The sequence below is a fragment of the Dendrobium catenatum genome, unplaced genomic scaffold (genome assembly GCF_001605985.2).
Source record: "Dendrobium catenatum unplaced genomic scaffold, ASM160598v2 fragScaff_scaffold_156, whole genome shotgun sequence".
NCBI lineage: Eukaryota > Viridiplantae > Streptophyta > Magnoliopsida > Asparagales > Orchidaceae > Dendrobium > Dendrobium catenatum.
This window is the reverse complement of record NW_021318618.1, coordinates 893,832-907,732: the sequence shown is the minus strand read 5'-3', so window position 1 is coordinate 907,732 and position 13,901 is coordinate 893,832. Positions and strand designations below refer to the sequence as shown.

The 13,901-nt window shown below is 34.7% G+C and overlaps 1 protein-coding gene across 3 annotated transcripts in view; it reads right to left on the bottom strand.

Annotated features, from left to right (window-relative positions):
• The window catches only part of LOC110100915 (tubby-like F-box protein 6), a 33,019-nt gene extending 19,876 nt beyond the window's left edge, over positions 1-13,143 (bottom strand). The window contains exons 1-6 of one of the 3 annotated variants that reach the window (XR_003699504.1): positions 12,355-13,143; positions 11,556-11,643; positions 10,136-10,265; positions 8,518-8,697; positions 7,624-8,095; positions 1,549-1,608 (exon numbers count right to left, since the gene is read on the bottom strand). Coding sequence is in view for 2 of the 3 variants with exons in the window: in XM_020828638.2 (XP_020684297.1) it covers positions 7,630-8,095; positions 8,518-8,697; positions 10,136-10,265; positions 11,556-11,643; positions 12,355-12,708 (1,218 nt within the window). In the remaining variant the exon portion in view is untranslated. The remainder of the gene's footprint in view (positions 1-1,548; positions 1,609-7,623; positions 8,096-8,517; positions 8,698-10,135; positions 10,266-11,555; positions 11,644-12,354) is intronic. The other 2 variants (XM_020828638.2, XM_028691679.1) reach the window with 2 other exon arrangements.
• Positions 13,144-13,901: the final 758 nt, after the last annotated feature.

Here is a 13,901-nt window from a genome sequence, read left to right as displayed (position 1 = left end):
TTTGTTATTCAAGTTATTCATGTCTAATATCCAGTAAGGAAAAACTTCAGGATCCATTTTCACATCAAATGTTGTCATCTCAATTTTAGTTTGCTAGTTATGTTATCATTTATGTTATAAAGTTGATAGCTATGATTATCATAAACCCTGTAAAGATTCTCTTAATTATTCCTCCCACGATGAATTTCTTATTTACTAGTACTGTTAACATTAAAATGATATGTTCTCCATTAAGATTAAACTTAAATTCTAATTCATTTGAGTGAAACTGTTTGGTTTCCATAGTGTAAACTCACTCCTTAACTTGATTTATGTTCTCACTTATTTGAGTAAGTTTATGTCAATTCAACCAATTGGTATTACAAAGATGCTGATAAGCACTCAAATGTAAGAGAGCCAAATAATATGTACAGCTTTAATCCTATCCTCTACTTTCTAACAAACTAAGCAATCCTCACACTTGGTTTGTATCAAACCTCTGCCATGTACAGATTTTCACTCATTATATTAGTGGGATAAAGGCTTGATGTTGTTGTTGTTGTACACATATTTGTATACATAAACTGCTATACAATACAAATCGATGGGTTTTTCTTCCCAATTTTCCTGTAGCATCAGCTCTCCACTTCTCTTTTTCTTCTTCTTCCGTAAACAATGCAGGAACAATAGTTCAGCTACAGAGAAGACCGGCTCTCACCAGCTCACGGTCTCTCCTCAGATGCCAAAATCACATCCATTTGGTAAAGCTAAATGACTCTAAAATTGAGCTCCACTTCTACTTCATATTTTGACACAAATGTAGGCACTGATAACAAATTTTAAGTTGGATATCTTTGAGTTTAAGTTTTTCTAAATGCAAAACTAGGATGAGAGATATAAAATCACGCACATGAATTCATTATTTGCAGATCATTAACCATCTAAAGTAAGAGTTTCTTTGTTTAATGAAAACCAAAAGTACAACAAATCCACTTCAAATGATAATTTAATAATTGCCTAATTTTTTTTCTTCAAGAAATTTTAGATCAAGTAAAAACATAATGATCAAGATTTAGACTAATACTAAAAAAATCAAATTATAATAGATTTGATCAAATCCAATAACAAAATATGTAGATGAAGAGGGAACAAGACAAATTCATCAAATAAGAGATTCAAACCTCATGTTCGTACACTGAAAAGCCTTCCAAGAAAATTATCAACAATACTCGAAGAATTCACATCCAAAAAACACATGTTTGAGAGAGAATGAATTTCATTAAGCAATTGATTGTCCTTTAGAGGCTTCAAAGATTACATATTACAAAACTCAAAATCGAAAGCCTCTCAAAATTCAAATAAAACAAAAGTAAAAAAATTCAAATAAAATAAAACTCAAAATTTAGTAATAAGATAAGGCATCCAATTGCAAAACTTAACAAATAACTCAATGAACTACAATAGAAAGCATACGATTAACTAGTTATGTCAAGGATTTGTCTTCCAAGAATAGTAAATGAGTGCAATTAATAACAGAAACACAGTCCTAGGCAATAGTTCTAATGGAACCTCCTCGGGCATGATTAAACAGGGCCCAAACAGCAATCCAGCAGCCCAAGTCGCATGTTCCTAAAACAATAATAGAGATTAACCTAATAAAAGATCTGATAGCTGAACCATGAACAAATAATGAACCAAAACAATGCAGGGAATTGAACCAAACCACGGAAACTAGCAGAGGCATTAGAGAACACAATCCAATCTCTAAAAGAACCAGCATCGTAGATATGTTTAAACCAAAAAATCTAATGTAGAATAAAAAAGCTAAGAAAAAAAAAATAAAATAACATCAAAACTCGTAATGCAATTCACTCGACTAAACGATAACATTATGTATTTCTTACAAGTATAAACATTAGTGTTTCTCAAATCTATATCTCCCTTTCTCCATGCCTAATACGTAGCTTGTTATAGAAACCATCAAGGATAATAGTTACTGTTATAGCTTTCTTAAAACTTTATAAATCTCATAATACGTATTCCTTCCCACTTTTTCAAAAGCAAATTATTTTACTTAATAGCCTATCGAAACATCAGGCCTTTTTATCAATGAATGATATACTTCTATAATCTCATAATACTTCTCTGACAAACTTGTTAAAGTAACTAACCATCTTATGATGCAATCAAAAATTTAAGGCATAGGGACTACCAACAGATTGCATATAAATTTGGCGTCTTCCTTTCAAAATGAAAAAAATTAAAACAATAAGTAAGACACAAAATTTGACACTATAAACTTGAAATAAAAGACAACACGAAGCAATAACACCTAAAAATACGACTCAAGACACCTTACAACTTTTATATTGATTGAGAAGAAAGATACAAATGGGTTGGAAACTTGCGGAGAGAAGAAATAGATAAGAAGACCGAGACGAAGTCAAAGAGAGGAGAAGAAGAATTGGACAAAGCTCACAAGCTATCTAAGAAGAAAGCCTCAGGTTTTAACTCCAAAAATCATCCATCATCTTACCTAAAACAGCCACAAACAACCCTAATATATGGGTGCTGAAAGGGATCCCAACAACCAAACAGCCACCCACATAAGTCAATAGGAAAAGGGGAGGCAAAAGATGAAAAGGCCACTGCCTGGAACAGCACACGAAGAAGCTACGGGACAGCCAACGAACGGACAACGCCAGGGGGAAAGTATCGGGCAGGCTGAGGAAACGAAAAGGCAAACAGGGGGGATGAACCCGGCCAGCAGAAAAAGCAGCCAGCAACTTAAGTCAGCAAAACCCGGAACAACAAAACCACAACAAAAAAAAAGGAAATGGGCCAAGCACATTAGGGAAAATTTAGCCCTCCAATAAATACTCATTTATTCCAATGCTTGCCTACATCAAATCTCCTCCGGTTGAAGGTTCTCATCCCCTGATGAGTTGACTTTAGAACTTTCCTGACGAGTCGAAGGCACAACATCCAATTCTTAAATCAAGGCCGCATATTTTCTATGGATCATTTCTTTTTCTTGTTTAAACTGGGCTTGCAGAAGTTTCTTTTTCTTCTCGTATTTTTCCGTACACAAGTATATTTGATATTGAATTTTATACAACTCGTTCGTTATGGGATTGGTAGAACTTCCTTGCATCGAAATCCATCGGCTCTTAGGAATTAGTTTCTTCAAGATTATTTGGCTTACTTTCTTGTCTGCCTTCATCTTGATGTTTATCCATTTTTCTAAAGACTTAAAAAAAAGGAAAACACAAAAACTTAGGCTCTGATACCAAATTGATGCAATAAAAAATTGAAGGCATAGGGACTACCAACAGATTGAATATAAACTTGACGTCTTCCTTTCAAAATGACAAAAATTAATACAATAAATAAGACACAAAATTTGACACTACAAAATTGAAATAAAAGACATAACACAAAGCAATGACACTCTAAAAATACGACTCAAGACACCTTACAATTTTTATATTGATTGAGAAGAAAGATACAAATTGGGTGAAAACTTATAGAGAGAAGAAATATATATGAAGCTCAAGACGAAATCAAAGAGAGGAGAAGAAGAAGTGGATAAAGTCGCAAGCTATCCAAGAAGAAACCCTCAAGTTTTAACTACAAAAATAATCCATCATATTACCTAAAACAGCCATAAATAGGCCTAATATATAGGTGAAAAAAGGGATCCCAATAGTCAAACAGCCGCCCACATAAGCCAATAGGAAAAGGGGAGGCAAAAGACCAAAAGTCCACTACCTGGAACAGCACACGAAGAGGTCGCGGGACAACCAACGAACAAACAACGCCAGTGGGAAAGAACCGGGTAGGCAGAGGAAACGAAAGGCAAACAGGGAGGGGGGCTGAACCCGGCCAACAGAAACAGCAACCAACAACTCAAGTCAGCCACACCCAAAACAACAAAACCACATAAAAAAAAGGGAAATGGGCCAAGCCCATTAGGGCTTCTTATCTATTTATTCTCTCCGCAAGTTTCCATCCCATTTGTATCTTTCTTCTAAAAAAAACTACAAAAGGTTGTAATGTGTTATTGTGAGTGTTTTGTCATTTTGAAAGGAAGACAACAAATTTATATGCAATCTTAGTAGTATTCAAAAATTGATTGCATCAATTTGGTATCAGAGCCTAGGTTTTTGTTGAGTCTTCCGTTTTTCTATAAAATCTTGAAAAAAAATGGAAAATCATGATGTAATTGAGTCTGAAGTTGGAGAAAGTAAGCCATGTAATCTTAAAGAAGCTGTTCCTATGAGTCGACGGATTCCGACGCAAGGAAATTCTACCAATCCCATACAGAACGAGTTGTATAAAATTCAATATCAAATGTACTTGCGTACAGAAAAATACAAGAAGAAAAAGAAACTTCTGCAAGCCTAGGTTAAGCAAGAAAAAGAAAAGATCTAGAGAAAATATGTGGCTTTGATTCAAGAATTGGATGTTGCGCCTTCGACTCGTCAAGAAAGTTCTAAAGTCAACTCATCAGGGGATGAGAACCTTCAACCGGAGGAGAATTGATGTAGGCAAGCATTGGAATAAATGGGTATTTATTAGTTGGCTAAATTTTCCCTAATGGGTTGGCTCATTTCCCTTTTTTTTTGATGTGGTTTTGTTGTTTCGGGTGTAGCTGACTTGAGTTGTTGCTTGTTGTTTTTGTTGGCCGGGTTCATCACCCCCTGTCTGCCTTTTCGTTTCCTCTGCCTGCCCGATTCTTTCCCCTCGGTGTTGTTCGTTCGTTGGCCGAGTCCCGCGGCCTCTTCTTGTGTTGTTCCAGGCAGTGGACTTTTGGTCTTTTGCCTCCCATTTTTCTATTGGCTTATGTGGGCGGATGTTTGGCTGTTGGGATCCCTTTCTTCACCTATATATTAGGATAGAAAAGGGAGGCTAAAAGCCATGTTCAGCCACCCATACAACCAACCAAAAGGAGAGAAAAAATGTAGCATTTAAGGCTTAGGAATAGTTTCTTCAAGATTACCTGGCTTACTTTCACCAACTTTAGACTCAATTACATCATGATTTTCCTTTTTTTTTTCAAGACTTAAAAAAAGGAAGACTCAACAAAAACCTAGGCTCTTATACCAAATTGATGCAATCAATTTTTGAAGACTACTAAGATTACATATAAACTTGATGTCTTCCTTTCAAAATGACAAAAAGTAATATAAAAAATAAGACACAAAAATTGACACTTCAAACTTGAAATAAAAGACATAACACGAAGCAATGACACCCTAAAAATATGACTCGATACACCTTACAACTTTTATATTGATTGGGAAGAAAGATACAAATGGGGTGGACACTTGAGGAGAGAAGAAATAGATAAGAAGTCTGAGACGAAGTCAAAGATAGGAGAAGAGAGCCCTTCTAGCTCGCAAGCTATAACAAAACCCGCAGGTTTTACATTCCAAATATTTTCACACCAAAATCTTCTCTCAAATGTCACAAAACAACCTCTATATATAGGTGAAGAGAGGGAGCTAAACAGCCCAAGCATTCGCCCACTCAAACCAATCAGAAAGGGGGAGGAAAAAGGCCAACAAACAACCGGTTGGAGCAGCACATGAAGAGGCCACGGGACACAGCCAACGAACGGACAGCGCCTGAGGGAAAGAATCGGGCAAGCAAAGGAAACGAAAAGGCATAAACAGTGGAAATGAACTTGGGCAATAGAAACAGCACCCAACAACTCAAGTCAGCCACAAAAAAAGGAAAATGGGCTAAGCCCACTAAGAAAAATTTAGCCCACCAATAAATATCCATTTATTCCAATGCTTGTCTACATCATCTTTCGAATATCAAGTTTTATTTAATAATAAAATTTCAATTTTTCTCTCAAAACAAATAATCATGAATGATTAACTTCTAACGATTAACCTCTATAGAGGAATTAAGTAAATGTTTCATACTTTAAAACTATGGGACGAGTTATGAAGCATAGGTTGCAGCGTGATACTAATGTTTCTCAAAATCAATTTGGATTCATGCTGGGTAGGTCAACTATGGAAGTCGTACATTTATTAAGAGGTTTGATGGAAAAATATAGAGAAAATAAGGAGGATCTACATGATATTTTTTGTTTTAGAAAAAGCATATGATAAAGTTCCAAGAGAAGTGCTTTGGAGAGTTCTTGAAAAGAAAGGAGTTAATAACACTTATATTCAAATCATTAAAGATATGTATGCAGGAGCTATTACTTGTGTTCAAACACAAGGTGGTTTGACCAAGTATCTCCCTATTTCGGTTGGGTTACATCAAGGATCAACCTTAAGCCCGTATCTTTTTTCTCTAGTCATGGATGTTCTCACTAAACATTTGCAAGAGGATGTACCTTGGTATATGCTTTTTGGTGATGATATTCTTCTTGTTAATAAGACTAGAAAGGGAGTTGAAGGTAAACTTGAATTATGAATGTCAAACTTAGAGTCTAAAGGTTTTCGCTTGAGTAGATCTAAAATGAAATATATGTAGTGTAATTTTAGTAGTAATAGACCTAGTGAGGGGATTGTGACTTTGGGCGATCAAGCATTAATAAGAATACACGTTTTAGATATTTTAGGTCTATTGTTCAGAGTGATGGTGAAATAGATGGGGATATTATCAACAAAATTCAAGTTGGATGGTTGAAGTGGAGGAATGCATCGGGCTTGCTGTGTGATAGAAAAGTACCCCTCAAACTTAAGGGAAAATTCTATAAGATAGTGGTGAGGCCTGCAATGCTTTATGGCGCCGAATGTGGGCCATTAAAAGAGAAGCATAATTTTAAGTTAAGTGTGGCAGAGATGAGGATGCTCAAGTGGATGAGTGGCTTTGCCCTTAAGGATAGGATATGAAATGAGCATATAAGTGAAAAGGTTGGAGTAGCTCCAGTAGAAGATAAGATTAGAGAAAGTCGCCTTAGATGGTTTGTTCACATAAAACAACGGCCTTCTGATGATCTGGTTAGGAAAGTAGAGGTATTAGATTTGACTTATATTAAGAAAGGTAGAGGCAGACCTAAAAAGACTTGGTTAGAAAATATTATGAATGACCTTTCTTTATTAGATTTAAACGAGAATTTGACTTTTAATATGACACAATGGAAAAAAAATGATTCATGTAGCTGACCCCATGTAGTGGGATAAAGGCATGATGTTGTTGTTATTGATTAACTTCTAACATTTCAAATTCTACCTTCTTATCAGAGGCAATAATTTCTTTTCATGATATTTTTTTACTTCTAAGATAGAAATTCATAACTACTCCAAATTAAAATCAACTAAATGAAGCAACGTTTTAAACAAAAATTAGCACAATTAGCAATGGTTTCAAAATAGTTCTTTATCAGTAACATTAGTCCAGTTCCAGTTAATTGGGGTTGTCTTTATGAATCACCATTTTTTATTTTTTTCCTATTAAATGTTGTGTACGATGTTAAATAACAATCACAATCAAGACATAATGTACACCTGCTTATATGAACGTTATCAAGTGAGTAAATAGACAGTTTGGCAGCTTTTTGAAAGAGCTCAAGCAGTCTGAGCTGTGGGAGTTGTTATATTAGCCATGGTACTTCTATTAATGTTATCATTAGCATGAAGAACCAAAAGAATCGCAATTAAAGGGAATCAGACGCACCTTCCTTTACTCGCAGGCTAGTTTGGTATCAAAGCTACTAAGGCAGATAGAAAATGCCTGAAAAGCTGATATTGGATACTGATAATCCATGGTGAACAAATCCTTCCCAACCTTTCCAAATTGGAGAATTACGTCATTATTATTCTGCCCACTGGTTCCACAGTCTTCTGCAACCAACTGAAAATTCTTCACCGATGCAACCGTCACCCGTCCACGAAAATTTAGACACCAGCATTGAAGCTGTTCATGCCACCTCGGAGCTTTGTTCTTTAAGACCAAATTTACTTCCTTCTGAGGATTTGAAAGGCCAGGGAAGTTATCCATACGAGATGATTTGAATCTGAAAAATGGTATCGATGAAAAGGAATCGATGCTGTTCTGAGGAAAATCAGTTTGTGTAGGTGCCACTCCGCCAGGTTCCATTGCAGAGGCAGGGATAGAATCCACGACACAGTGCATTCTCCTAGGACATCTGGCCATACAAGCAGAGTTAATCATGCGTAAAAAACTTTAACTAATTATCATATATTTTTTTAAGCATTTTCAGTCCATTGTTGTATACTGAACATACTTGTTCCAATAACATGATGCCTTCATCCCCAATGTTCACATCACATGCATGCCATTAATTAGAAAAAGAGTAAGCAGTGGCATTTGAATCATTCAACAAGATCTACAGAACAGAAATGATCTATGAAGATGCCTGAGAATGAAACAAGGCGATGCTTAAATTTTGTTTTCAAGGGATTGAGCAGCTTGTATCATAGATATGGAGCCCCTACCATCCGCAAACAACAGAAATTTACAAAAAAAAACTTAGGCTGGTAGTTCTAGCATACAATGTATTCTTTCCTACAAGAGAAAATATGCATCCAAGAAGATGGCAATTCTTACCGAGAGCCTAATACATTCAACTCATAAGCAATGTGTGCAGCTTGATAGTTTCCAGCGGGGATCCTTGGAGAGACTTGTTTAGAACCTAAAAGTCGTGTAGAGCGACATTTTGTGAACACGGCTTCAGTAGGAGGAGGTTGAGAATCATACACTGTAAATTTCCTGCCCAGAAAACTTGATCTGCCATAGAGAAAATGGTAGAAGGCATAAAAAAAAAAGCTTATATCATTTGCTTATGTAATGAAATAGATCACACAATCGGAAGATACTATCAAAGATTGATGTTTTCCAATTTTCCAAATTAAAATCAACACCATATAACCCTGAAAAACAATAACTTTTTCAGAGGTTCATCATTATATAATGCTAACGAGTACTGAGTGCAAAACATGGATTTATCATCTATCTGCCATTTTCATGATTAAAACAAACTTTTGCCTTCTTGCAGGTTGTCAAGATATATTAATACGGATGCTTTCATCAAACTTTTGTTGAAAGAGACAAGAATGACAAATAATTACTAAGCAATAAAAAATAGCTCACAATTACTAAAGCAATAAAGTATGGGGTTATGCTTGCATACTTCTTTTCTTTTTCTACTCTCGGCAGAAAAGTATTGTGGCTAACTGGCAATGCTAGCAATGTAAACAACCATACAATTCCATGAAATCAACTCAATAAGTCTCAAGATCAAAACAAAGCAGACTGCACATGGATGTCTGCAGTCAAAACTGGAAGAAATAAACAAGGAGCAAAAATTCAAGGTTCAAAAGTGCAAACAGATTCAAAGTTTTAAAAGGCACCAATTCATTCGCTTTTTGAGAGCATTTACTATTAGTCATTACTATTCTACTAAAAAAGATTTTAACTGACATGATAACATGTTTAGGAAAGTAAAATACTTTTAGACCCTGTTTGACAAAGTTTTCAATTAGCTGATTATGCCTTTTAAACAGCAGAATCAATTTTACAACTATCACTTACATAAAATTGCCCTTCTGACCTTAAGATACCAGCAATATCCTCAAACATTTTCCATAAATACCTCCTTCCTTATTAATTATCATCTGAGATACTCTTATAATGGATGGACTTAATAAAACTCGTTTCCATCAAAACAATTGCCTACCATTATTACATAAATTGTGTTATAATTAATTATTAGTATTAGAAGTTGATTTACTTCATATGTGCATAACTATTAATTAATAATCTTACAGAAATCGGCAATAAAAAACATATTGTATCGTTAAAATAAATGTAGCTATTTAGTTGTTACGTATAATCATATCTATTTTAGTCATTTAATCAATTCTTATTACTCTAACAACTGTTTATATCAAACAAGATAATCTATCATAACATTTTAGTTAAAATAATCATGTTGCATTTAAATGCAAAATGCATCTAGTAACAAAACAACAAAGCACATCACAACATTGTCAAACTGAACCAGAGTTCATCCAAATAAAGTCCTTGCACTCCCTACTCATCTAGAAGTTGCTGATACCACATCTCTCCACTCCAAACAGTCAAGCATATTTCTGGCAAGAAGTTTATAGTCTACAATCAAGCACCACATCTTGAAGTAACCATGAATATTCAGGTCCGAGCATACCTCAACTTCCCAACATATGCGCCACTTCCTTTTGAAATGTCATCAGCATCTACTGAGATTAGATAGTCAGTGCAAGTAGCACGGCGACATTTGCGTGCAGCAAGTAGAAATTTTCCATCATCTGTTAAAGCTGGCAATAGTATAGTAACTCCATATTAAAAGGATATATAGGCAAATAATAACATAAGGTCAAAGTTATAAATGGGAGCATGCAAAGAAAAATGCAGAGTAGTGCCAAAGGAATAAAAGCAATACAATAAACATAATCAGACTACGAAAGTGTTCAGAAATCTATAAAGCAAGATTAAAAACAAGTGATGAAGCTATTTTGGGCAAGACAAAAGCTTTTTCAAATTTTCATGTGCATGGACTGTGACAAGCCATGTGAGCTTCTACAAACAAATAAATTACAGAATAGAGTTATATAATATAACATTTTGTATATTAAAATAGAAGATCGTATAAATGTGCTAGTGCTAAACTACATGAGTCACAAAATTGATAATGTTGATCAACCTAAAATAATTCTCAAGGGCAGCTTGGTACTGCTTCCTAACTGGGTGCTGTAGTTGCCACTACCACACCACAATGGGCAACATTTAACTCACTGTGTTGGGAAGAGTACGCATTCTCTTCTTTATAATTTGGTTCATGTTCTTCCAATGTTGCAGAATACAAGGTCCTTGAAAGTTTGGTGAACACAATGATGACCAGGCCAAAAGTGTTCCTTCAACGCTCTCATTCATCAAAATGAGGATGTTCTTATTCCTCCATGGTAGAATTACAAAGTAAAGAAAAGAAACATCTCTTACTCCTACGATTCTGTATTCTCACCATTTTCAATTGACAATTCAGACATTCTACCTGATGATTCTTTCATAAACCAATTAATGCAAATGTTGATGATGACAGTAAAAAAAAAATCCACATAATAACAGGTGTTACCATTAAAAATGGGCACATAAAATTGAAATTGTCAGTAGAAATGGTTAACCGTACATGTTGATAAATGTACCTCAATTGTTTAACGTCACTGTAATAAAAAACTGAACATCTAGATATAGGCCCAGTGTAACATGCACACACCTATGATTTTTTAAAGAATGTTTAGGATCATAAAACACAGTATCAATGATACCCATTCTCTATTATTCAATCCAGTTGCATCATCAAAGTTCAAAACAAAATTAAAAATGCTTAAAACTGCCATCAAGAATAAGCAAACCATGTCATATAATTTGCCCTGAAAACTTAGTAAATAGACATTAACCACCTATTTAATCCATAACACCAATCATTATAAACACATAACACTAAATTCACTGAAGAAAGAAAATCCTTTTCTTCAGGACAAATCTGTTACAAAATAATACAAAGATAGGGTAACAGATGTATGACTTTAAAAAGTGGTAAGACTTACCTTCAGTGAGGCTGAAGTAAAGATAGAATGTCTGAGTAGCTTGATTCCTCTTTATAAAGCACTGGAGTGGAAAATCTCTTGGACCAGGCTGCAAAAATAGCTAAAACCCTGAGAAAAGGCACAGTGATATGGAAATACAAAGAAGCTGAGTACATTTTTTTCTAAAACTACATTACAATACAGATAGACACACAATCCATGTCAATATCAAACCCAAGACTCTTGTAAACATCTATCTAATGTGAATAATATCAAATACTAAAGCTTTTTTCTGCAATAATTACAAGGTTAAGTCCATATGAGTGGAGCTCCACAAACATTTGCAAGCAATTCAACAAACTACCTCTCAAACTTAATCTAATCCAGTAATCTGTGACATAGTAAGATGTGAAACATTTAGGAGAGAAAATTACATCCTCATTTCATCATAGTTCTAAAAGTTATCATAAAATCTGTTAGGTAAAACAAAGACAGATCCTATTAACATCATTGAGCTCTACTAGGGCTGTAAATAACATATTATCTTCCAAAAAGCTTTAATCATGAAACCACGTTATTAATAAATCACCTGTTAAAGCAAGAAAAATCACCTTAGATTTATTTTTCTTCCTCTGGCAAAATCAAATTCTATATCATATACATCATTTTTATGAAATCTAATACAGAATAGGTCAGCCAGCCAAAAAAGGCAAAAGAAGAATTTCGTGTGCATAACACAAGGAATAGACATTGGAGAAAAAAAAAAAAAAAAAGAATACCAGAAACTAATATAAGCGAGTCAGGGGCTCAGTAATTCGACCTGTTTCACAGATATCGGAAAAGTTAGCTTCCCTGAGACCTCTGGAGTCTTGACGATCTCCTTCATGATCTCTCTCCAGCTCCTGCACACCCCAGCACAGGAAACAACGTCCTTTCTATGCGGCCACGAGGCCTGAGCCTCCTCAATCCGCGTCAGAACATCTCGCAAGAGTTCCGACGGCAAATTAGCCCAGCAGCTCTGCTTCAGTGCATCGATCGGTGACGGCCTCAACCCATCACGCAACACCCTGTGCGAACCCGATCTCAGCCCGTAACCCAGCTTGACCTCAAACCCCTTCCTCGATATACTCCCGATCTCCTCTCGCATGTCCTGAATGATGCTCCGGAACGACATCTAATCCCACCAAACAAAGGCAAAACTCAACGAAGCCTACCAAACCACACTATTTCTTCAGATACAGCGGAATTCGCGCAGAACATTCAAATTTCCCAATCGGTACAAAGATTTAAAGGCGTAAACTTGACATTAATCTGGCTGTTGCTTGTAAGTCTCAAAAAATCTCCCAAAAAAAAAAGAGGAGATAAGGAAGAAGATGGTTCAGAGGCAAAATTATCGGATCGGCACCTTTTGAACACCAAGTTGGAGGAAAATTAAATCGTGCAGAGAGGGAAGAAGTGGAGATCTTTGTTGTAGGTGACGAGAGGAATGGACCTCAGAGCACATTGGACGATTTTGGTCAAGGATTAGGGAAAGAGAGAAGAATTAGCAGTTGGAGCCATGCTTTACTGTTACGGCCCGCTGGTCATAGAATTACGCTTTGGCTTTGTATGTTTGTAGATTCCCTTTGTCATATTTTCAAATATATATATTAAAGATGAAAATAAGTAAAATTATAATATAACAAAGTTTCTTATTACTTTATAAATGGACTTTTTATCATCAAAATTTTTAAAATTAAATAGTGGTTAAAAGCTATCCCAAATGAATTCTTAATTTAATATAAAATTATAATTAGATGAACAAGGTAATAAGGAATAATTGTCATAAAATGTATTAATATAAAAAAATTATAAATAGGCAAATTATGTGTTAGAGAATATTGAGAAGTATAGTGTATTAGAAGGGAGAGTGACTTAGTGCATAAAAAAATTTTAGTAAAGTAAAAAATATTTTTTTATTTTTTCTTTCTTTGAAACAAACAACATATATTAAAACAAATAAAGTTAAACTAATAGGAATAGGAACAAAATATCAAATTTTATTTTGATCTTTTTTCAAAGCAATATTATTAGTAAAACATTTGTAACAAGAGAAAATTCTAATGAGTTTTGTTTTTTCTTAAAACAAAATTTTTAACTACACAAATTCTTTGAATCATAAGATTGCTTCACAATACAAGTTTATAGAGCAAAGGACTGGTTTGCTAAATACCTTAAGTGACGTGTATAACATGCAATATCAAATCTCTCAATTGAGTTGTAAATAATGTAGCATACGTGTTACAATGTTCTACATTACACAATCAATATAATATAAGCAATAAAGTTGTGCAAGTAAGATGATGGTGCAAAAAAGAAAAAAAAAAA